The sequence below is a fragment of the Hemicordylus capensis genome, chromosome 5 (assembly GCF_027244095.1).
Source record: "Hemicordylus capensis ecotype Gifberg chromosome 5, rHemCap1.1.pri, whole genome shotgun sequence".
Classification (NCBI taxonomy): Eukaryota; Metazoa; Chordata; class Lepidosauria; order Squamata; family Cordylidae; genus Hemicordylus; species Hemicordylus capensis.
Window position 1 is genome coordinate 480,081 of NC_069661.1, and position 23,492 is coordinate 503,572.

General features: G+C 65.6%; 2 protein-coding genes across 3 annotated transcripts in view; one reads left to right on the forward strand and one right to left on the reverse strand.

The window, feature by feature from the left end:
• Window positions 1–1,075: 1,075 nt before the first annotated feature.
• Window positions 1,076–20,819, reverse strand: SEMA4F (ssemaphorin 4F). The gene is made up of 14 exons (XM_053255669.1): window positions 20,539–20,819; window positions 10,774–10,925; window positions 10,307–10,366; window positions 8,676–8,774; window positions 8,380–8,473; window positions 6,878–6,997; window positions 6,631–6,773; window positions 6,216–6,391; window positions 5,296–5,443; window positions 4,965–5,187; window positions 4,712–4,821; window positions 4,144–4,301; window positions 3,683–3,741; window positions 1,076–2,589 (listed from the first exon to the last, which is right to left on the reverse strand). Exons 1-14 carry the CDS (start codon window positions 20,663–20,665, stop codon window positions 1,949–1,951), a joined length of 2,310 nt encoding a protein of 769 aa, XP_053111644.1. The 5' UTR covers window positions 20,666–20,819; the 3' UTR covers window positions 1,076–1,948.
• Window positions 20,750–23,492, forward strand: part of M1AP (meiosis 1 associated protein) — a 28,910-nt gene continuing 26,167 nt past the window's right edge. Inside the window, exon 1 of one of the 2 annotated variants that reach the window (XM_053255676.1) lies at window positions 20,750–20,807. The gene's annotated coding sequence lies outside the window, so the exon portion shown is untranslated. Of the gene's footprint in view, window positions 20,808–21,103; window positions 21,123–23,492 lie in introns of those variants that run through there. The other variant, XM_053255679.1, reaches the window with a different exon arrangement.

Genomic DNA, 23,492 nt, shown 5'->3' on the forward strand with positions numbered 1-23,492 from the left:
CCTCCAGTCCGCCGCTCTAACTAAGGACAGTGTAAGTGAGAACATCTTTGGAGGAGGCGGTGTAGAAGAAACTTTAAATAAATATCTCAGGGCCCTGCTAGCTCAGGCCAGAGCCCATTTAGCCCTGTTGCCCGCTGGGTGCCTCCAAGTGGGGCACGAAGGCACCGCCCCTCTGCGGCTCTTGCTCCTTTACAGCCGAGAGGCAGACTGCACCCGATCCTGGAGGCTCCACACACAGAGGATTAGGGGTCTGTTTTGTACCTCACGTCCAGCACAAATGTGTCTGACTTTAAGCCCCCCCCCAGCCAGTGGCCATCACCACATCTTGTGGCAGTGAGTCCAGAGCTTTGTGATCTGCTCTGTCCTGGTTCCAATCTTATGGGGGGGGGAGAGAGAGACTCCCCCCCCCAGGAAGAGGTCCAAGCACCAAGGCCTCCCCGTGTAAGGCAGCTGCTCCAGCCCCCTCCTCGTCTTCAGAGAGAAAACCACCCTCGGGGGAACCATTGCCAACCCTAACCGCAGTTGCTTTTTGTGCGGTTGTGTTCATGTTTCTTCCAGCACAATGATCATCGTCAGAGTTGTGCAAAATGGGGAGCAGGCAGGCCATGACTCCAGTGGGGCCAGAGCCCCCCCCCCCACGAGCCTGGAACTCCGAGCCTTCTCTGGCCCCCCATGAGGGGGAGGGGGAGGAGTGGCCGGTGGAGAGAAACGGGTCCAGGGGCACAAGCAGGCCCCCAAGAGGGAGCCAGCCTGAAGCGAGGCAGCAGGACAGGCAGGCAGCAGGCGGGGGGGGGGGGCCACCAGCAGCTCATGCCCACCCCAGGCAAGGTGCAACCCTGCACCCTGTTAGACAGAGGGGGAGGGGCGGCGTCGCCCTTGTCTGGGTGCTCCATGGCCATGATCGGGGGGCCGGTGGGGGAGGGGGCAGGGACCATGGCTCCACTGGCTGCAGCTGTGCCGGGGGGGGGAGAGCCCCCAGTGGTAGGTAGCAAGGTGGCTGGCGGTGGGGAGGGAGCCCGGCAGAGGCGAGGCCCACCCACCCACTCCCAAGCAGCAGCAGCAGCAGCAGCAGGCGCAGCCTTCCAGTCTTTTTAATGAGAAGAAGTCACAGAACCAAGACGTTCACCCACAAGACGACCACCACAGGAGGAGGAGGACACCACACCCGCTTCTCACACACACGCACGCACAGGTAGCCCTTGGCACAGCTTCCGGGGGGGGGGAGCAGATGCCCTCCTGAGGGGCATCGGGGGCAGGAGGACGCAGACCGTTGGCCTCTCCGCTGCGGGGCCAGGAGCCTCCCAGGCGGGCCTTCCTGCACACCGGCCGGCCCGGCAGAGTCCTCCGGGGAAGACGTCCTCCGCCCCAGGCGAGCTGCAGGGCTTCGGGGGAGGCAGCTGGGGGAGCACAGAGCCCTCCCGCCCCCAAGGGAGTCCAGCGCCCTTTCTGGTCTGCCTCCTGGCTGCAAGCGCACAGCAGAGTCTGGTTGCTTCCTGGCCACCGGCCGGCCGGCCGGCCAGCGGGGAAGACACAAAGTCAGGCAGGTCTTGGAGCAGCCGGCCTCGGCCCTCAAGGCGGCCGCGGGGCCGTGACGGGAGCTCTTGAGGAGAGCGGCAGGCCCCATCGGCCCACAAAGCCAGCAGGCGCTGCTGCCGCTGCCGCCGCCACCTGAGACCTCTCGGCCCCGGAAAGCCGCCTCTCGGCGTCCGTTGGTCCTCCGGCCCCCAGGAGGGCTGCAGCGGGACCCCCGGCCTGCCCGGGGAAGCACTGGCTTGCTTTCAGCCCTCGGCCGCCACCGGCATCGCCCTGGGACTCCCCAGCGGGCCCCCCGCCAGACGTGCACCTCCAGTCCCCGTGGGGAGAGGCTTGGCGCAGCCCCATGGCTCTAGCCCCTCCTCCTCCTCTTCCCCCCTCATGGGGCGCCAGCCGGAGCGAGCAGAGGGTCCCTCTAGATGGAGGTCTCGTCGCACTTGGCCAGGGGGGCCCCCGCCAGGTAGATGCGGGCTTGCTCCGGCTCCAGCTCGTGGATGTAGAGGTGGGGGTAGCCGTTGAGGGCGCCGTTCTTCTTGGCGGTGGCCAGGGGGTGCCGCTCGTCCTCGGGGGAGCTGGGCGTCTGGGGCTCGTGGCTGCAGCTGGTGGCGGTGGAGGGCAGCAGGTCCAGCCCCGTCCGCTCGCGGCAGAGCAGCTCGCGCTGGAGGCGCTCCCGCCGCCGCCATTCGTGCCAGAGGAGGCAGCCGCTGCCCAGGGCCAGGCCCAGGACGAAGCCCAGGACTCCCACCAGGACGCTGTAGCTGCGCTCCGCCCCCCTGGCGGCATGGGGGCCCCCGTGGCCCGCTCGCACCAGGCTGTAGGAGGCCACCACCCCCCCCACGCCAGACTCCACGCACCGGCAAGTGTATTCGCCCAGCGTGGCCTCTGCCACGGTCAACTCCAGGCCATCCCTGCGCACCAGGTAGGCCGCCGCCGCTGCCGCCGCCGCGTCCTGGGAAGGCTTCTGCCACTCGCAGCGGGACCAGGCGGACTGCGGGCGGCAGGGCAGCACCACCCGGGCGGACAGCAGCACCGGCACTTCCACCACGGCTGGCAGCCCTGCCAAGGAGAGGAGAGACGGTCACCAGCCAGACCCCGGACACCTGCCTGGGGAAGAGGAGGGCGGCTGCCCGGCCAGAGGGGGGCTCCCAGCAGCCTCAAGGACCAGGCAGCCCCCCCCGTGCCCCTGAATCCGACTCTATTCTAGTGGACTTGGCCAAGAGGGCAGAACCTGGGAGGCCCAGCGAGCCACAGGTGCACATGGAGGTCTGGAGGAGGAGGAAGCAGCCTCTGCCCCCTGCTCAGCTAAAGGACCTCATTGCCGAGAAGGAGCATGGGGCGGATTGGTAAGTGGCTCAAGGACAGGAAACAGGCATAAGTGAAGTTTGCATCAGGGAGGGAAACAAGCCGGAGCGCCCCCCCCCCCAGCAGGAATCTGTAGTGGGACCCGTGCTCTTTAGCTTGTTCAGAAATGAGCTAGAAGTTGGGGCCAGATCTGCAGAGGACACCAAACTCTTCCGGCTAGTGAAATCCAACAGAGATTGTGAGGAGCTCCCAAAGGATCTCTCCAAACTGGGGGGGGGGGGGCGGGGGGGGCGACAAAATGGCAAATGCAGTTCAATGTAACGGAGTGTAAAGTGATGTATATTGGGGCAAAAAACCAAAACACCCAAATATGCTGATGGGGTCTGAGCTGTTGGTGACCCAACAGTGATAGGAGAGGGATCCTGCAGTCGTGGTGGAGAGCTTGGTGTGCAGCGGCAGCGAAAACTGCCAATTCCATGCGAGGGATTCATTAGGAAGGGGACTCAAAATGAAACGGCTACTGCCATCATGCCCTCATACAAATCTATGGTGCAGCCCCACATGGAGTACTGTGTTCAGTTTTGGTCACAGTATCTCAAGAAGGACATTGCAGAACTGGAGAAGGGGCAGAAGAGGCAACCCAGACGATCGGGGGCCCGGAGCACCTTCCTCCTGAGGCAAGGCTGCAGCATCTGGGGCACAGCTGGGCTCGGTGCCACTCCATGCTGGCGGGGGGGGGCAGACAGCGGCACTCCTCCCCTCCCAACAGGACCTGGCGTTGGCAACCTCCCCCTTGCCTCCAGAACACTCCTCCAGCCACCCCGGGGTCCCCATCCTGTAGAAGTACCGTTGTCCTCCACGGGGCACAGCGCCAGCACCTTCTCCGCGGTGACATCCTGGATCAGCCTGAGGAGGTAGACGGGGGGGCTGTCGGGCAGGCTGGCTGGCGGCAGCAGCAGCGGCCTTGCGAGAGGCCTCGTGGCCACCGGGGGGCACTCTCTGCCCAGCTGGCAAGCCAGGCTCTGGAGCGCCCGCCCGCCCGCCTACCCATCTCGCCCAGCCCAGCCTTCCCAGCCAGAGGTGGAGCTGCTGCCTGGCACGGGGCGGGGGGGGCCCTTCTGCATGCCCCGCGGCTGCTCTGCCAAGCGGTTGCAGCGGCCCAGCCTCCCCCCGCCACTCCCCCTGGCTGCCCTCTGGCTGCCTGGGCCACAGAGGACCCTGCCCAGCGCGGGTTCAAGCCGCCGAGTGGGGCTCCTGCAGCTCGGCTTTGGAGGCCCCGGCGGGGGGGGGGGGTTGCGTGCCACTCACCCCGCTTGCCCGCCGTGGTCTCTGCACAGCCTCTGCTCTCTGGCCCAGGCACAAGAAGGGTCTCTGGACAAGATGCAGTCCTGGCAAGTCTCGTATCGGGCGCAGCTGGAGGTTCGGATTTGGGTCACTCCGCGGTCAGAAGCCACATACAGCCAGTTCTGAGGAGGGCCCAGAAGAGAAGCCGCGTCGTCACGGGGGGGGGGCTCACTGGGCCCCAGCTCAGGGCACAGATGGGGGGGGGCCTCCAAGCCAGCAGAGGCGCAGAAGGGTCTCCTGAGAAGACACCACCTGCCTAGAGCCTCTGGTGGGGTGGGGGGGCAGGAAGGGGCCCGGGGCCATGCTGGGACTAGAGCTTCTTCCTGAGGGGTTCTCATGGGGGGGGGGCGGCAGGCTGCCTCCTTCCTTCTGGGGCCAGCAGTGCCTCACTGCAGGACGCAGCCCAGTGCGGACGCCCCCCCCCCGGTGGCAGGCAGGTCCTTGGCCACTCAGGGCCTGGGCGGGGGGCACGGCCAGCGGGGCCACCCCCCCCCCCCGAAGGAGGAGCCCGTCTTGGCCGAGGCCTTCCCACCTGGTAGAGCTGCAGGCTCTGGACCGGCTGAGGCTCTGCAAAGAGGGCCAGGTCCTCAAGGAGGGAGGCGCGAGGACCCGTCTTCACGGCCTTGTGCACATGTCCGTCCTCTGCGCGGGGGGGGGGGGGGGAGAAGGCAGGTCAGACTGGCCGGGGGGGCTTTGCTTCCCCCTGGCAGAGCCCCCAGCCCAGCCCCCCTCGGCCCACCCCCTGGGATCAGAGCAGCGCCCCGGGCCCCCCCCCCGCCCCGCACCTGTGCCCAAGAAGAGCTGGTGGTGCTCCTGTCCGGAGAGGCCTCTGACGCGGTGGACGGCCAGGCGGCGGTACTGCGTGTCCGGCTGCACCAGGAGCGGCTGGTTCTCCAGGGGCTGGATGGGCTCCGCCATGAGCGGGTGGTCGCGGACAAAGGTCAGGACTCTGTCCGGCAGGGCCAGGGAAGAGCCCACCCCCTTCTGCTTCAGGCTGCTGGTGACGCACTGCAAGGGAAGAGGCGCTCTGGGGCTGCTGGAGCTGGGGCCAGCCCCACACCCAGCGGCCACCTTCGGGCATCCTGGGCCGCCCCCCTGCCCCCCCCAGTCACTTACCGCCCCTGGCCGGGGGTCAGGGACATCGGCCTGCATCTCGCTGGTCCATTTGCCGCAGTCCCTCTTGAACTCCTTGAAGCGGCCCCCCATGGCCCTCTCGACTGCCGCCACACTGTAGGCGCAGACCGCGGAGCCCTTCTCCTCCTTCCTGCAAGGGGAGCAGCGCTCAGCGGCCGCCAGCCACGCCCTCCTTGTAGCCCCAGGTCTGGGGCGCCCCCCCACTGCCCCCTTCCTGGCCTCGGAGCCCTCCACGGACCGCCACCCACAAGCCTTCCTGCTCGGGGCCCCGCTTGGCCCTCCAGAGTGGGGCCCGAGGCTGCTGCTGCCCCCACAAGAAGGGACTGGCCCAGAGTCACCCAGCTAGTCTCGTGGCTGAAGGGGGAGTTGAACTCGGGTCTCCCCGGGCCTAGTCCAGCACTTTGACCACGACACCATGCCGGCTCAATTAGTTAATCCTTGGAGCTCACTGCTACATGATGTCGTGATGGCCAATGGCCAAGATGACTAAAAAGAGAGGACTATACCAGTTCTTGAGATGTCGTGGTTTAGAGAGTTGGGTTTGGATTGGGACCAGGGAGTCCCGAGTTCAACTCCTCATTCAGCCATGAAACTCACTGGGCGAGGCTGGCTCAGCTGCTTCCCTCTCAGCCTAGCCTACCTCACAGGGCTGCCACCAGAACAAATCTGAGCACGTACACTGCTCTGGGCTCCTTGGAGGCAGAGCAGAGCGTCAGACTCCAGCCCAGCCTCTGCTGCCTCCCAAAGACTGACTGGATCCAGTGGGGGGCGTGCCCCACTGCTCTGCCCCACTGCCCCTGCTTCTTCTTCTTCTTCTTCTTCCCCTGGCCCCCACAGGACACTGCCAACATCCAAGAGCTGGGGGAGCTGCCTGGGGGCCTCGCAGAGTCCGGCCCCCTCACCTCTGGGCTGCAAACACCCCATAGAAGAGCGTGGCATTCCAGTCCTGGGCGGGCAGCGTGACCATGTCCTGCAGGAGGTTGAAGACCACGCCGCTCTCTGGGTCGGAGCAGACCAGCCGGGTCTTCAGGAAGGTCGTCCACTTCCTCTGCAGCGTCTTCTGGCCTCCCAAGTCCCCCTGGTGGGAGGGGGGAGGAGGGGGGGCCGTGGTGAGAGGGGAGGGGGCGGAGCACAGAGCCCCTCCCCTGCTCTAGAACCCCAGTGCTTGCAGGAGGGGGAGGAGCCACCGTGGGCTCCGTGCCGGGCAAGGGGGCTTCCTCCCCTCCCCACTTCTGCCAGGAGACAAGCCACTCCGCTCCAGGGTGGGGAGGGGCGTCCCCCCCAGCAGCCCCCGAGGGCTCCCCTCCCTGGACCTGCCTTGCAGACTCGGGCCACGCGGGCCACCTTGACCTTCTCGTAGGAGTCATACTCGCGGGCCGTCTCCGTGAAGAAGAAGTAGACCTTGTCGTCCTCCCCGTCCTCACCCTCCCGGAGGAAAGCAGAGGCCACAAATTCAGGCTCTGGGCAGAGAGAGAGAGAGAGGGGGGGGCACAGCTGATCGCCAGGCCGGCCACCCCCCAGGCCCCGCTGCCCGCCCACCCGCCCGCCCGGCCGGCCCACTCACCGTTCAGCCACATCACGGACGTCTCCGTCCGAATCTGCTCCCCCAGGCTCCCCGTGGCCCGCGAGATGATGGGCTCCGTCCCCAGGAAGTTGTTGACGGTGGCTGCGTACAGGACGCCGTCTAGGAGGGCAAGAGAGGCGTGGGAGGGAGCGGGCGGTGGCGGCGGCAGCAGCGGCAGGGGATCCGGCCGGGACTCGGCCTGCGGGTCGGCTGCTGCTGCCGCCTGGGCAGCCTCACACGCAAGGAGGAAAGCGGTCCCGGGAGGGAGGCAGGGAGGGAGGCCAGGTGACTCTCCCGCCAGAAGGGAGAGATGCGCAGACTGAGCGGCCCTTTTCCCAACAAGACGGGTCCGGAAACGGCTTCGCCAGCCCTTCTTGTCCCCGGATGAAGCCAGGTCAAGGCGGAGGCCAGGCCGGCAGGCGGGAGAAGCCTCCACCCACACCCCACCCTTGCTGCAGGAGACGAGTTCAAGGGACGCTCTCTTGGCAGGGACTCGGGCAGGGGCCGGGAAGCCTCCCCACCCCCAGACCACCTGCAGGGATCCTCCCACACAGGCCCCGGCCGGCTGCCCAGGCGAGCAGAGATGCCAGGGCCCAGATGGCCAGAGCGACCCCCAGTTTGGCCACCAGCAGCAAAGGCAGCTGAGGCTGAGCCGGGGGGGGGGCAGGGGGGGCAAGCACAGCTCCCGCCTCCTTCCCAGCTGGGCCAAAGCCCTGCCCTGCCGAGGCCCAAGTCACACCGGCGCTGAGAGGAGGCCGGCGAGCCTCCGAGAGACTCTGCCCAAGGTGGCTCGGGCGGCTTGCTTGGCTTATCTCGTCATTCATTCGATTTCTAGACCGCCCTTCCAAAAATGGCTCAGGGCGGTTTACACAGAGAAACAAACAAACAAACAAAGGTGGCTCCCTGTCCCCAAAAGGCTCACAACCTAAAAAGGAACATAAGACAGACCCCATCCAGCAACAGCCACTGGAGGGATGCTGCGCTGGGGCTGGAGAGGGCCAGTCGCTCCCCCACCGCTGAAGAAAGAGAATCGCCACGTGGAAAGGGGGCCTCTTGGCCCAGTTTGCAGGAGTTTCCACCACACCGGCACAAGCCCGCCAGCTTTGCCATCCTGGGGCCAGAAGGGGGAGCAGAGAGCCAGGCCACTCCACAGGAGCCCTCCCAGTACAAGCCAGCAGCCCACTGGGCAGCCAAGAAGACCCTTCCAGCAAGAGCCCCCCCCGCCCCGCCCGCCCCCTCCAGAGGCCGCAAGGGCAGCAGGAGGAGCCTCTCAGTCCGGAGCCCGCCGGGCAAACCCTCTCCGCGGAGGAGCCCTCTCCCCCCCCATTTCTGGGCAGGGGCAGGGCAGACCCCCTCCCCAAGGCGGCTGCTTCTCGAGCCCCGGCTGCCTCCACGAAAGGCCTCCATCCCCAAGGGGGGCCCGACTGGTTCTTCCCGAGCCTGGAGCCCAGCAGGGCCGCACTCCCAGCCCCTCTGCCCCAGCCCGCCCCCCCCCAGCTTACCTGCCATGACAGCCGTCGAGGGCTGCCAGGGCTCAAAGGGGCATCTGCCCCGGCCGCTCTCCAGCCCCTCCACCCCGTGGAAACGGCTCACGTCCTGCCAGAGAGCAGAGACCCCTTCAGGCACGCCAGGGCCAGCAGCAGCCCCCCTCCCCCTGGACCCACACGGGCAGAGTGGGGCTCACACTCCCCCCACCCCCACCCACACGGCCCCCCTGCTCCCAGCCAGGGATGCAGCCCTGCCAGCCCATCCGTGGGGAAAGCCGGGGGGGTGGGGGGGGTCAATGCCCGCTACTCACAATGTAGCCACACTGGGGGTTGAAGGCAAACGTGCCACAGACCAAGAGGTGGGTCCTGTTGGCAAACTCCAGGATGCGGACAAAGTTGTGGCATTCAGACTGCAGGGAAGCAGGGAGGGGGAGTGGGGGGAGGAGAGGGCCCCCGCGGTTAGGGGGTCTCTGGAAACTGCCCCTCGGAGCCCCCAGCCTCACAGCATCTCGGAGGGGGGGGCAGCCGTGCGGGGGGGGGGGCTCCTGTTCCAACCCAGGAGGGGGTGATGGCCACTAGCTGGGATGGCTTTAAGTGCGGCCAAGGCAAAGCCACGGAGGGCAGGACTATCCGTGGCTCCTGGTCTGGGGGCTACGGGCCCCTCCAGCCTCCGAGGCCAGAGGCCTCTCCATGCCAGCAGCAGCAGCAGAGAGGGGGTGCCCCTCTCCCCCCTCCCCTCTGGGGTCCGCCGAGGCACCTGGTGGGGGGCCACTCTGGGGAACGGGATGCTGGGCCTCCTTGGGCCTGACCCAGCAGCAGGGCTGTTCTTAGGACTGTACGAGGCTGCTGCCTGCAGAGTCAGGCCCTCTCTCCACCTGGCTCACGATGCCCTGCACGGACTGGCAGCCCAGCTCATACTTTCCACCAGCTCTGGCCACAAAAGTGGTGTTGATGGTGCAAAGGCCAGAGGAGGCGGCAGCAGGCAGGCGTGTGGGTGCACGGGGGGGGGGGGGGAGGCGTTCCACTGGCCTGGGGAAGAAGGGCTAGGGTTAGGGTTAACCCTAACCCCCGCTTGCCGCCCGTCCTCACATCATTATCATATTTCTATCCCGCTCTTCCTCCAAGGAGCCCAGCAGAGCGGTGTGCTACATACTTGAGTTTCTCCTCACAACAACCCTGTGAAGTAGGCTAGGCTGAAAGAGAAGTGACTGGCCCAGAGTCACCCAGCAAGTCTCATGGCTGAAGGGGGATTTGAACTCGGGACTCCCCGGTCCTAGTCCAGCACTCTGACCACTCCACCACGATGCCTCCTGGGCTCTGCCCCCCCCCGGCTCTCTCGCACTCCCCCCCCCCGACTGCGTTGGTGGGAGGTGGGGGGGGGCAGGGCGGCCCCAGACGGCACGGATGGCTCTCCGGTAGCAACGCAGCAGCTGTCCCGGCTTGGCGTGGGATGCGGGGGAGGGCCTGCCCCCAACTCCACCCCCTTGCCCCACGGCGGGGGAGGGGGCCAGGAGCTGCCCCCCCTCTCCCCGGGGGGTGGAGGGCCTGTCAGCAGGCAAGCCATGGGCCTGCAGGGGCGGGAGCAGGCCGGGGCAGAGGGGAGAATGGAGGCTTGGAGGCCGGCCCGGGGCGGCTGGGCCCACAAAGGGGTCTGTGTCTGCAGCCCCACAGAGAGAGGGGGAGAGAGGGGGGCCGAGGCAGGGCGCGGCTGGCCCTGAGCGCGGAGGCAGGAGGGGGGGCTGCCAGCCCGAGCGGAGAGAGGAGGGGGCCCGCGCCCAAGGCTGCTCTCGCGGCCACCCACCCGCCTCCTCCTGCTGGGGCGCCCCAAAGCTCCCCCACCCTCACTCCCCAAGGTGGCTCAGAGCCCTCCAGCGGAGGGAGGGTGCTGGCCAGGCCAGGCCGGGGGGGGGGAGGGTGTGGCTCTCCCAGCAGCAAGACTTGCCTCTGTCTTCCCCTTCCCGGTGCAGGAACTCTGCAGATGCTCAGGCACCGTCCAGGAGATCTGAAAGACAACCCGCCAACTCCGTCGTTTTGCCAGCAGCCCCCCCCACCCCCCCCGCCATCTTGGCAATGCAGCAGGGAGACCCTCCCAGCACCAAGCCAGGACACCTGCCGCCCCAGCCACACCGGAGAGGGGCCCCCAGCCCACCCCCTGGGCCCCAAGGCAGGCCTCCAGGAGGCCTATGGGGGGCTTCAGAGTGGGGCAGGGAAATCAAGGGGCTGGTGGCCGCCGCCTTCTCCATACAGAGGTCTCTCTGCAGCCATCCAGGTGGAGACCCCCCCGCCCCCGCCCCCCAGATGGCCCGGCCCTGGACTCCTCCAGCAGATCCTGACTCCCGTCCAGGAAAGGGGAGCAAGAGCTGCCCGCCCCCCCACCCCCCCGCCCCGGGGCTGATGAGGGGGGCTCACCATTTTGGCCTGCAGACTAATGTCTTCCAAGTGGAGGGCAAAGATGGCGTCCTTGGCGCCCACATAGAGCGTGCGGGAGGAGGGGTCCGCCTGGAAGACGCTGTAGTTGGAGACGCTCCGGTGGGAGAAGCGCCGGGCCACCCGCTCCACCTCTGTGGGGAGAAGACCAGGCCCTGACTGCCCGCCCGGCCGTGTGCAGAGGACGCTCTGGGCAGCCCCCCCGCCCACTCCTCCTGCTGGCCCCCTTCTGCAGCCCCCTCCTCGCGCTTTGGCCTGGCACCCACGGGCTCCTGGGAGGGCCCGCAGCCCCACGATTCCCCGTCTACTGAAGCATCTGCGTAAATGTGGGCGGCGGCAGCAGCAGCGAGAGGGCAGGGTTGGGGGCAGGGGGTGAGCCGAAACCCTGCTTGGGCAGGGCAAGCGTGGCCAGGAATGCCACCCGGACACGGGCACAGCCGGCCATGCAGGACAGCCTCTGGGCCACCCCTGCAAAGGGGGCATGGAGGCAGAGGCGCCCTGCCCCCCAGCGCTGGGACTCCAGCCCCACACAGGCGCTCAAGCACCCGCACTCAGCCAGCAGAGCCCGCACAGGCAGGCAGGCAGGCGGGCGGGCCGGCCGGCAGCTGCGGTGATGCGGTGCCAGCCAGGGCCGGCCACCACGGCATCCCCTGGCCACATGGCAGCGGCCCCGGCCCCGGCCTTGCCCTCCCCTCCTCCCCGTCCTCAGACCACTCACAGACAGCCCCCCCCCGAGCAGGAAGGACTCCCAGGGGCCTCTTCAGCGGGGAGGGGGTGCAGCTGACGGGACAGTCCTGGTGCTCCCCCCCCTCCAAAAGCTTGTGTGTCCCCAACACCTGGGGCTGAGCAGGAAGATCCGGGGGGCGGCTGGGCCATGTGTGTCCCCCCCCCTGCTTGGCCCCCCTCACTGGCTGGGACTGGAAAGTGACCAGTGGGAGGCCATCGGAAAGCACAAGCACACACACACACACACACACCCCCGCAAAGAGCTGAGCCTTGGGCTCTCCCCCCCCCTCCCCGGCTGATCCAGGGAGCCCCCCAGGGGCCAGGCAGCGGGGCCTCCTCACAGTCCAGGCGGGATGCGCCCCCAGGGGTGGGGCACAGCAGGGGTCCCTCTGGGGCTGCTGGGAAGCCCCCTCGCTCTGCCACGCAGGCCCCCCCGCCTCCCCCCTCGTGCGACTCCAGCAGGCCCCGAGCAAGGAGCAGCCTGAACAAAGCGCCCGTCTGTGCCAAGAGCTCTGCTTGGGGAGGGGCCCCACAAGCTCCTGCCTAGGGCGGGTGGTGGGCGGGCAGCTCCAGGGCCCGGGACTAGCCCAAGGCGCCAGATCCACTCCAGGCTGGCACGGCCACCCGCCGGGAGAGAGAGCGAGAGCGAGAGAGCGCCAGCCTCCTCCGGGCTCTTGGGCAGGCACAGCCCCCTCCAGCTGCCAGCCTCTGGGCAGCTCCGGTGGGTCAGCTCCTGCCTCGAGAGGAGTCAGGCCGCAGGGGGCAGGCGGGGCTGGGCAGGAGCTCCGGGGGGGGGCCTGCCCCCCGGAGTGCCTTGGAGGAAGGGCGGGGCCTCCACACGGGGTCCCTCCAGCGCCAGCCTTCTCTGTGGAAGCCCAAGTGGCTTCTGGGGCTCTCAGCACCTTGTCAGCGCTGCAGTGGGGACAAGAGCCGAGGCGCCCCCCCCCCAGGCCCAAACGGCCCCAGCTTCACCAGCTTCCCATTGGGATGGGAGGCCTGGGCTCTTGGGGCTTACTGGGAAGCTGCCGGCCATGCAAAACACAGCCGCTGCCTCCCCGCCCGGAGCCGATCTGGGAAGAACCTCACAAGACCCGCCAACCACACTGGACTGTGGAGCCCTGGGGGGGGGGGGATCCCTGGAGCACCTCCTCCTCGGGGGGGGGGATGCAGCCAGAGCTCAAGGGCAGAGCCCTCGCTGGGCCTGGAGACCAGGACGCCCCAGCAGAAGCACCTCCCGGAAGCATGTCCAGGGAGCAGGGCTGGGAGAGACCCGCTGGGGTCCTTGCAGGGCCTCAGCCAGAGTCAGGCCAGCAGCTCTCCAAGGGGTCGGCCAGAGAAGGGGCTTTCCCAGCCCTGCGACCTGGAGATGCTGCCGCCCGGGAAGGAGCCTTCTGTGTGAAGAGCAGGGCGGAGGCATCAGTGGCCCCATACTGAGGTCGCTCTGTGTGTGCAGATATGAACCTGCCGGGTCGCCGAGGGCATCCTAGGAGGGACTGGTCAGGCATATGCTTTATCTTGCAGTTGCACCGCTACCGCTGCTGCTGCTGCTGCTGCTAGATTATGGATATCATAAGAACGTAAGAAGGGCCAAGCTGGGTCAGGCCCAAGGAGGCCCATCTCGGCCAGCCTCCTGTTTCGCACAGTGGCCCACCAGATGCTGCTGGAAGCCACAGGCAGGAGTTGGAAGGGGCAGGCCCTCTTGTCTCCTGCTGTGACTCCCCTGCAACTGTGACTCAGAGGCATCCTGCCTTTGAGGCTGGAGGTGGCCCACAGCCCTCTAACTAGTAGCCCTTGATAGACCTCTCCTCCAAGAAGTTAGCCAAACCCCTCTTAAAGCCATCCAGGTTGTTGGCTGTCACCACATCTTGTGGCAGAGAATTCCACAAGTTGCTTATGCGTTGTGCGTAAAAGTAAATCCGTTTGTTGGCCCTATATTTCCTGGCAATCAATGAAGCCTTGCCTCATAAGGAAGGTGCTCTAGGCCCCTGAACATCTTGGGATCCCTGGGGGACCCCACTTCTTACTTCCCTCCATTGTGAAAATTCTCCATTTATACCTACCCTCTGTTTCCTGTCTTTCAACCAGTTAGCAATCCACACATGTACTTGTCCCCTTATCCCATGACTGCTAAGTTTCCTCAGGAGTCTTTGATGAGGAACTTTGTCAAAAGCTTTTTGGAAGTCCAGGTAGACTATGTCAACTGGATCACCTTGAGCCACACACCTGTTGACACTCTCAAAGAACTCCAGAAGGTTGGTGAGGCCAGATTCCCCTTTGCGGAAGCCATGCTGGCTCACTCCCAGCAGGGCTTGTTCTTCTAGGTGAAGAGCACAGAGCATCTTTCTGTTTGTTTGAAATGTGACCTGCTCTGGAAGCTTGGGAGGGCTGAGACTCCTCTTCCACCGAACAGCTTGGCTCCAGAAGGCAGACGGGGCTTTGCCTTTTTTTTTTTGCTTTTGGAGCGCACCTCGCCGTGTGGCCTGGGGGAGGATGGCAGGCCCAGAGCCCCCCCCCTTGGTCTTCAGAACAGCCGCTCGGGGCCAGCTGGGCTTTGTGTGTCGAAAGGCCCAGGCCCAACCCTGGCATCTCCGGGGGGCCCAGGCCGAGGAGGGGGCCCTGGGCTGGAGGGGGCCCTGGGCCGAGGCCACTTCTTCCGCCCACCTCCCCTCAGCTGCCGGGCCGGAAAGAGGCCTCTGGGACCAGGGCCTTGCCTGTCGGCTGAGCCAAGCGCTCCAGACTGGAATGCTGGGCCCGGTCTTCTGGGCGTGAGCTCACCCGCTCCCGAGGCTCTGGGCGGCTGCTCAGCGGAGTCCGGAAGGCCCCCTCCTGCATGCCCCGGGGCGCACGCACTGCCCTGAGAGGGCTGCCCAGAACAAAGCGCACTCCGAGGGAGCCCTGGTGCCGCCGGGCCCTGCCCTGCCCTGCCCTGCCCAAGCGGGATCTGAGAAGCAGAGCGCAGCCCCAGTTCCTGAATGAATCCGCTCCCCACAATGAAATGGCAGAAGCTCCTCCAGTCGGGATGCCGTGAGGACCTGCGACTCTCCCGACCCCCTCCCCTCCCCTCCGCACGCAAAGGTCGGCTCTGCTCAGGCAGGCAGCATCAGCCTGGGCCACGACTGCCCGCCTGGGCCTCAGCCCTGCCGCAGGCCTGCAGCCTGGTTGTCCACAAGCCACGCCTGCCCAGCCCCTTTCCCACAAGGCTGGGCTCTGCCAGCGGGGCTTGCATGCCCCGGAGGCCACCCAGGGCTGCCGGCCCAGGCGCTCAGCCACACCACCCCGCCAGGCCCCCGGATCCAGCTGGGCCTCCTCACAAGGCCTGCTGTGCCCTGAAGGGCCCCCCCCCCCCCGACTGGCCAGCTCCGCTTCCTGCTCAAAGCTGCAGCCCTCCCTTGCTCTGGGGCAGCAGCGCAGGCGAGGAGGGCCAGGCCAAGGGGGCCCACAAGGCCAGGCAGGCTTCCGGCACCCGTGAACAAGAGCCGCCCGCCTCTCGCCCAGAGAGCACCTGGCCCGGGGGGGGAGCGGGGGGGCTGATGCCAAGTCATGTGCAAGCGGCCGACTCCGGGCCAGGGCTTCACCCGCCGAAGGGGGGCTGCCTCCCTGCCCTCGGCCCCCCACCCCACCCCACCGGGCTAGAGAGCACCTTGGGCCCCGGCCAGAGTCGCGAGAAGAGAGGGCGGCGGGGAGCCCAGGGGGCCCGAGAGGGCCTGCACATCGGGGGGGGGCGGGCGGCGCACTGTGCGGAACAGGAGGCTGGACGAGATGGGCCTCCTTGGGCCGGATCCAGCAGGGCTGTCCGGATGTCCTTACGTCCATCTCCACCCTTGCTACACCCCTGGTTGGAGGCGACCTTGCCGGCCGCTCAGCCCAGCTGCCTGCGGGACGTCCAGGGCGGGAAGCCACCCACAGCCTCAAGGCCTCGCGCGAGGCAGCACCAAACGCCACCGCAGCAGCGGGGGATGCTGGTGCCAGGGCTCCCGCAGATTTTCCTCACCTCTGGGCGGAATGAGTTTTGTCCTGGGCGGCAGCATCGAGGCAGAGAGTGCGCCCCATCTGCACGCAGAGTGGGGCCTTCCCGATTCCACCTGCGCGGGATCTCGAATGAACTGAGCGGACACCCAGAAACTTGTGAGAGCGCACAGATGTGCACCCCTTAGAGGGAACAGTGGCTGGTGCCGGGTCTCTCTGCTCTGGCCACTGAGAAGCAGCTCCTCAGAACCGCCCTGCTGGGTCAGGCCCAACGAGGCCCGTCTAGACCAGCCTCCTGCTTCCCACAGCGGCCCACCAGATGCCTCCAAGAAGCCCCCAGGCAAGAGGGATGTGCCTGCCCTTCCTCCTCCTGCGGTTGCTCCCCTGCAGCTGGGATTGAGAGGCATCCTGCCTCTGAGGCTGGAGGTGGTCTATAAGCCCTCCGACTAGTAGCCGTGGATAGACCTCTCCTCCATGAAGCTATCCAAACCCCTCTTGGGGGGGGGGGCGTTGGCTGTCACCAGATCTTGTGGCAGAGAATTCCACAAGTTGATTATGTTTTGCGTGGGAAAAGTCCTCCCGTTGGTTGGGCCTCGATTTCCCGGCCATCCATTGCATGGGGTGACCCCTGGTTCTCGTGTGATGCCTCCTCCTCGTGTCCGGCTGGACCTTCTGCCCACCTGTGGCCCTAGCCCTGCCCTCTGGGGCAGCAGCGTCTCTGGGGGACTCGCAGAGGGCCCTCCTGCCCCCGCCGTCTCCTCTCCTTCCTGGGCTGGCCCCCAGATGGCCTGGCCTCCCCGGCCCCTCCCTCCGCACCCAGAAGGGGACCCCACCGGACTCCAGGGGCGCAGGAGCACCTCCAAGAGGCCCGGCCTTCCGGCAGGAGCAACAGCAGCCACGGGGGGGCCCGGCCGACACTCAGCCCAGACCCAGGATGCCCCCGAAGGCAGCCACAGGCACAGCTCTGCAAGCAAGCGGGGGCCCTGGTTGCGGAGGGGGGGTGCCTGTGCCAGGCGGCCCGGCAGCCCCTTCCGACTGTGGGGGAGCTCAGCAGGGTTGCTCAGCCGGCCGCTCTGCATCCTCCAGCTAGGCAGCCCCCAGTGGGCCTCTCCCTGCTGTGGGGGGGGGCGCCTAGGAGTCTCACAGCAGCGCTGCTGCAGGAGACCCAGCCCCCCCCCGAAATAGGGGCCGGCCAGCCTGCCTGCCTCCCCCCAGCCACAGCCCCAGGGCTCTGCTGAACCAGAAGCACAGAAAGGAAGCCCAAGGCCAAGGCTGTGGGCCCCAAGGGGGGCTCCCACAGGGCTCGAGTCGCGCGGCCTGGCAGCAGCTTCGCGACATCCGGGCCCAGCAGAGGGTGCCCAACATGCCTGCTGCCGCCGCCACATCCCCGCAGGCTTGGGCACTCCCTGCACGGCCTCCCTCCGCTCACGCCAGCGGAGCCACCAGCAGCAAGGCCTCCGAACCACAACGGGCCCCCAGCAGCAACAGGTGGCCGCGTGGCCAGAGACCCTGGACCAGCACTTCTCCCCCAAGGGGACCCCAAAGACCCTCCATCCCCCAAGGCAAGCCAGCCAGGAATCCACCTGCACCAAGAGCCTCTGCTCCGGCAGGCACCCCAGGACAGGCCAGCCTCATGCTCAAGTCACGGGGCAGCCAGCCAGCCAGGCAGAGACATGGGCACCAGACCCCGAGGACGGCAGCGGCAGCAGCAGCACAGGCTCCGGCCAGGCCCGGCCCCCCCCCCAGCCAAGCAGCAGCTGCCACTGCAGGACTTCTGGGCCCGCTGGGATTCTCCGGGCCTGGAAGCCAAGGGCCACGGCCGGCTCAGAGGACAGGAGGGCCAGAGGAGGAGGGGGGGGAGCCACGGCCCAGGCCGCGGGAGGAGCGGCAGCAGCAGCCCGAGCCTGAGCCGGCAACCAACTCCCCGACTCAGGGAGGGCTGCCTCGGGCGGCTCCTGTGGCCGACCTGGAGCACGCGGCCAGCTCCTCCCAGCCTCCATCCCTTTGCCCCTCTCAGCTGCAGCGCTCCGAAAGCTCCCTCCACAGGCGCCATTCCAAGGAGCCAGGGCGGGCGGAACCGCAAGCAGCGTCCTGGATGTGGCTCCCCGCAGAGATGCTCAAGATGCCCGGCTGGCAACGGAGGAAGCTCCCTGCTCCCCTTCTGGCCTCTGCCACACACCCAGCCCCTCCCTTCCCGCAGCCCTGGACACCCGAGGGCTCCTCCTCAGCCCAGAGAGCCCAGACCTGGCCGTCTGGGGGGGGCGCCAGCCAGCGCCTGCTGCTGCACATTCCAAAGCCCCAGGCGCAGACCTAGATGGACGGAGCGGCCTGCCCCAGCAGACCCCCCTCCGCCCTCCCTGGGCAGTGGGAGCCAGCTCAGATCCCTCCCTCCCCTTGCTTCGGGTATCTGTTTCTAAGGAGCAGCCCCACGGGACGGCCACTGGCTGGTCTCTCTGCAGGTCCTCCAGCCCAGATCTTCTGGAGGAGGACCACCACCACCACCACCACCACCACCACACAGACACACTCGGAGACGCCACATTTCTGCAACCCTTGAATAATCTGATGTCATCCAACATGGCTGCCTCATTCACCTCTTTGTGACTCAAACTCATACACAGTGCAAGGGAGACGGGCCCCAAGCAGACCACCAGAGAAGCCCCCGCTGGCTTCCACTGTGGCCAAAGACAGCTGGTAGAGTCCACCCCTCGACTTCCCAGCTATCTTAGACCTGATTAGACCATTGGAAGCTTGCAAAAATATTTGGACAGATCCCCACCCTGACTTAATCCAAACCCCACAGGCAGGGTTCCCTCTCAAAGGGATTCCCAGATGTTACTGACTACAACTCCCAGGATCCCCAGCTGCTATGGGCTTTTGCTTGGGGATTATGGGAGTTGTAGTCAACACCATCTGGGAATCCCTGTTAGAACAAACACTGCCCACAGGCCAGCCTCTCAGCGGTGACCCCCGGCTCTTCTCCATCTTCTCGTTTCAGGAGCAAATTCCCTATTTTCTTTAGCGGCCGAGTAGTTTCACATACAAGTTCCCATGCTCCGCGTAGGCGAAAACCAAGACGTGGTTTCATTTCAAGTCAGGCTAGGCAGTTGCTTCCACTGAACAGAAGTGGGATGGGTTTAGGCCCACCTCAGAAGCGGCCTCCGTATTCATCCCACTCTGAATAAAGAGGTGGCAAGAACTCTCATGCTGGGGTGCAGTGCCCCCAAATACTTGTTACTTCCCCCCCCCAAAAAAAATTAGTTTTGGAGCTTTTGCACTTTGATCACTCATGGCTCTTCCAATGCCCCACCAGAACCCAGAGGCAGGGCAAGGATCACCCTCTCAATGTTGTCTGCAGTGAAGAACAATTAAGGTCCAGGACACCCTAATGGCGCAGTGGAAAATGCTCGACTAGCAAGCATGAGGTTATGGGTTCAAAACCCCGCTGGTATTATATCAGGCAGCAGCGATATAGGAAGATGCTGAAAGGCATCATCGCAGACTGCACGGGAGGAGGCCATGGCAAACCCCTCTTGGATTCTACCAAAAGAAAACCACAGGGCTCTGTGGGCATCAAGAGTCGAAATCAACTTGAGGGCACACTTTACCTTTATAGCCATAAGATTCAAGAGCTGGAACGAACTTTGATGGGTGAGCACTGTAAGATATTCCCCTCAGGGCATAGAGCCGCTAGGAAGGTTTCAAATTCCCCCCCTGGCAGCATCTCCAAGACGGGGCTGAGAGAGACTCCTGCCTGCAACCCTGGAGAAGCCACTGCCAGTCTGTGAAGACAGCACTGAGCTAGATAGCCCAAGGGTCTGACTCAGTAGATGGCAGCTCCCTATGCAACCTTCAGAGGCCTTCTAGCTCACCCCCTACTCCACGCAGGAAGGTCAGCCCCTCCCGGACTCCTCCTCCTCCCTGTAAGGGCCGACTTCTGCCTCTGGAGCAGCTCCACTCCTTCTCAAGGGCTCCCTCTTGTACTTTTGCCAGCCATCTGCTGTGGAAACGCCCTCTTGGCTTACGCTCCATTTACCCAAGGTTCGGCTTGGTTTGTTTTTACACATGCACACTTTCTCCTCACCAAGGCAGGGCAGGCCTTCTTCCAGTTTTGAAGTTAACACAGCAGCTTGTCATACAAAAGATGCCTAACCATGTTGGCATGGCGGGGGGGGGGGCTTTTGTACCTTTGGCATTTGAACCTCTGTTGCTGCAGCAGCAGCAGCAGCAGCTTTAATGAATCCGGAGGGATCGACTCGCACTTCCCTCCCTCCCTCCCTCCCTCCCCACTTCCGAGATCCTTCTCACTAATCCTGTTGCTTTGGAAGGAAGCGCCAAGGGAGAGCCTGATGCAGCTCAGCTCTTGGCCAAGAGACCAGGATCCGCTCGGGCAGTTAGAGCTGCCATAGGCCTCGCCCCTCGCCAAGGCGCAGAAGACACGCCACCCAGGGGCAAGGAGTTCCACAGGCAGGAGCGCGGCGAGCCGCACCACCAGACCTTGGAGCGGCTGGCTGCGCGGGGGCGGGGCGGGTCGCCAGTCCAGACCGACTCGCGAGGCTGGCGAGACCAACGGCCCCTCCTCCCAACGGGCAGCCAACGCCAGCTGCGGGCAGGAAGGAGGCCCGCCTGGCCCGGCTCCGCGGAAGGCGCTGCCCTCTCTCTCCCTTGCCTGCGGCCAGCCGAGCCCCGGACCCGCCCGCAGCCCTTCTTCGCGCCCCCGCAGAAGATCGCCCGGCGGCAGCTGCTGCTGCTTCAAAGACAGCCCGGTCCAGCGCCGGCAGCACCGCCCCCGCCTCCGCTCCGGGCACAAGAACAAAGGCGGGCGGGCATCCTCCCTCCCTCCCTCCCCGCTTGTGGCTGGGCAGAGACCGGCGCAGCAGAGGGGCAGACCCCACCTGGCTGGGGCCAAGGAACCTGCCCGCGAGCGCCTTGCGGCTGGGCGCGGCCAGGCAGGCCCGGCGAGCATCCCAGCGAGCGAGCGAGCGAGCAGCCCAGCCCGCACCCCACCCCGCACCCCACCCCACGGCAGGCGCCGAGCCGAGGCGCAGCCCTTACCTTGGAAGGAGCGCGCGATGCGGGGCGCCGCGGAGCCCACCTGAAGCGGCGGCGAAAGAACCAGGAGGAGGAGCAGCAGGAGGAGCCCGGGGGCAGCGGGGGGGCGCGCCGCCTCCGGCTGCCCCATCGCGCCGCTGCTGCCGTCTGCGCCGGTCCCTTGGTCCCTCCCTCCGGCTGGTGGTCGAGGCAGGCGCAAGCTCGTGCACGCGCCCCGCTCCAGCGTCGCCGCCGTCTCTCTGCCTGCCAGGAAGCCCCGCCCGGAAGCCCAGGTGGGACTGTGACGTCGCCCGCCCAGCGCTCACTTGCCGCGCTCTTCGGCGCAGGTGGGGCGGGGGCGGGGGAGGGGGAGGTCCGCCCCCGCCCAGCCCCGCCCCCGCCGGCCCAGACAAGAGTCCAGCGCACGGAACGGAAGTGGCTGGCTGGCCGGGCTGCCCGCCCGCCCGTGGGGCGCCTGGGTGTGCCCGCTGGGCAGAGGGGCAGGAGGCGGAGGCGTCGACCGATCTGCCAGCCGCTGCCCACCTCGAAGGAAGGAGGAGGAGCCCTGCTGGCCCAGGCCCGAGGAGGCCCCCCCGGGAAGCCCAGAGGTCTCTGGGAAGCCCACCGGCCATTGCCCGGACTCTTCTCAAGCAGGCGCTTCCCGTGAGGGGGCTGCCTGCCTGGGCCCTGCTGGCCCCCCGTGCTCCGTCCATTTCTTTATGGATTCGGTTCCTATGCCGCCCCTCCCAAAACGCCCGTGAGCCGCCAGAGCTCAGCCTGGAACTGAGCCTGAGCATGTGCAGAGACAGAGTGCCTTGGCCCCCGCCGGCCGGCCAGCCAGCAGCAGGGCCAGGTGTCTCAAGTACATGTGTGGATTGCGAACTGGCTGAAAGACAGGAAACAGAGGGTAGGTATAAGTGGAGAGTTTTCACAATGGAGGGAAGTAAGAAGTGGGGGTCCCCCAGGGATCTGTACTGGGACCGATGCTTTTTAATTTATTCATCAATGATCTAGAAGTAGGCGTAAGCAGCGAGGTGGCCAAATTTGCAGATGATACCAAACTCTTCCGGGTAGTGAAATCCCAAACGGATTGTGAGGAGCTCCAAAAGGATCTCTCCAAATTGGGGGAGTGGGCAACAAAATAGCAGATGCGCTTCAATGTTGGCAAGTCAGTGTCAAGTGATGCACATTGGGACAAAAAACCCCAACTTCAAGTATACACTGATGGGATCTGAGCTGTCGGTGACGGACCAGGAGAGGGGATCTTGGGGTTGTGGTGGACAGCTCGTTGAAAGTGTCGACTCAATGTGCGGCAGCTGTGAAACAGGCCAATTCCATGCTAGGGATCATTAGGAAGGGGACTGAAAATAAAACGGCTAACATTATAATGCCCTCATACAAAACAATGGTGCGGCCACACTTGGAGTACTGCGTACAATTCTGGTCACCACATCTTAAAAAGGACATTGATGAACTGGAGAAGGTACAGAAGAGGGCAACCAAGAGGATCAGGGGCCTAGAGCACCTTTCTTAGGAGGCAAGACTGTAACACCTGGGGCCTTTTAGTTTAGAAAAAAGATGACTGCGGGGAGACCTGATAGAGGTCTATAAAATCATGCATGGTGTGGAGAAAGTGGAGAGAGAGAGATTCTTTTCCCTATCACACAACACTAGAACCAGGGGTCACTCCATGAAATTGATTGCCTGGAGGTCTAGGACCAACAAACGGAAGTACTTTTTCACACAACGCGTGATCCACTTGTGGAACTCTCTGCCACAGGATGTGGTGACAGCCAACAACCTGGATGGCTTTAAGAGGGGTTTGGATGACTTCATGGAGGAGAGGTCCATTGATGGCTACTAGTCGGAGGGCTACAGGCCACCTCCAGCCTCCAAGGCAGGATGCCTCTGAGCACCAGTGGCAGGGGAGTAAAAGCAGGAGAGGGCCTGCCCCTTCCAACTCCTGCCTGTGGCTTCCAGCGGCATCTGGTGGGCCACTGTGCGAAACAGGATGCTGGGGACTAGATGGGCTTCCTTGGGCCTGATCCAGCAGGGCTGTTCTGATGTCTCGGGTCAGGTGCTTGCTCTGCCTGGGCAGCGGCCGTAGCATGCAGTCAGTAGAGCCTCTTGGCAGGAGGAGGCAGCCTGGCCGGAAGCCGACTGCTGGTGTCTCTGCCTCCTCCTGGGCCCTGGAGCAACGCGGGGGGTGGGGGGGGCAAGGAGCCCTCCAGGCTTGGGTGGCTCTCTTCCTCCGGGTGGCCAAGGAGGAGCTCCTGCCCACCCCACTTGCTGCCCTGGCAAGCCCCCTTTCTAGAGGCTCCCCCGATCCAGGCCTCGGCGCGCAGCCGCCCCTCCCTGGCCAGGCCAGGGGATGCAAGCCCTGCCCACCTGCACCCCTCCTCTGAGGCCTGGCTCCTGCCAACGCCTGGCTACGAGGGCCAGCCAGGACCTGGCCTGGAGCAGCAGCAGCCGCCCTGGAAGGGGCCAGACAGGCCCTGGGGGTTGCCTCTGACGCTGCTGCTGCTGCTGCTGAGCGGCTTTTTAAGCAGCTCTTCCTCTTCGGGAAGGGGAGAATGTAGGTCAAAGCCCGATCAAAGGCTGCCTGGGTTCGAGGCAGCAGCAGCAGCAGGTCCAGAGCGGCAGCCACGGCCAGATTAGCGACAGATGCTGGGGGCGGGGTCAGCTCTGTGTGTCTCCGCGGTGCATCGCCACAGGCTGCCTGGAGCAGCAGACTGCCACACCTCAGGGCTGGCCTCCCCCCCCCCCCCCCGCAAGGACTGTGGATTCCCTTTGAAGGAGGGCAATGCAGAGATCTGCTGGGAAGCGGAAGAGGGCTCTCCGGCCCCCTCTGTGCTCTCAGAAGCCGCTTTCTTTGGGAGCATGGGAAGGGGGCTTTGCGCACTCTTTTCCATTGCCAGACAACCCCCGTTTAAAAAAATAAATAAGTCCCAGCAAGCTCAATGCAAGGCAGTCTGAGC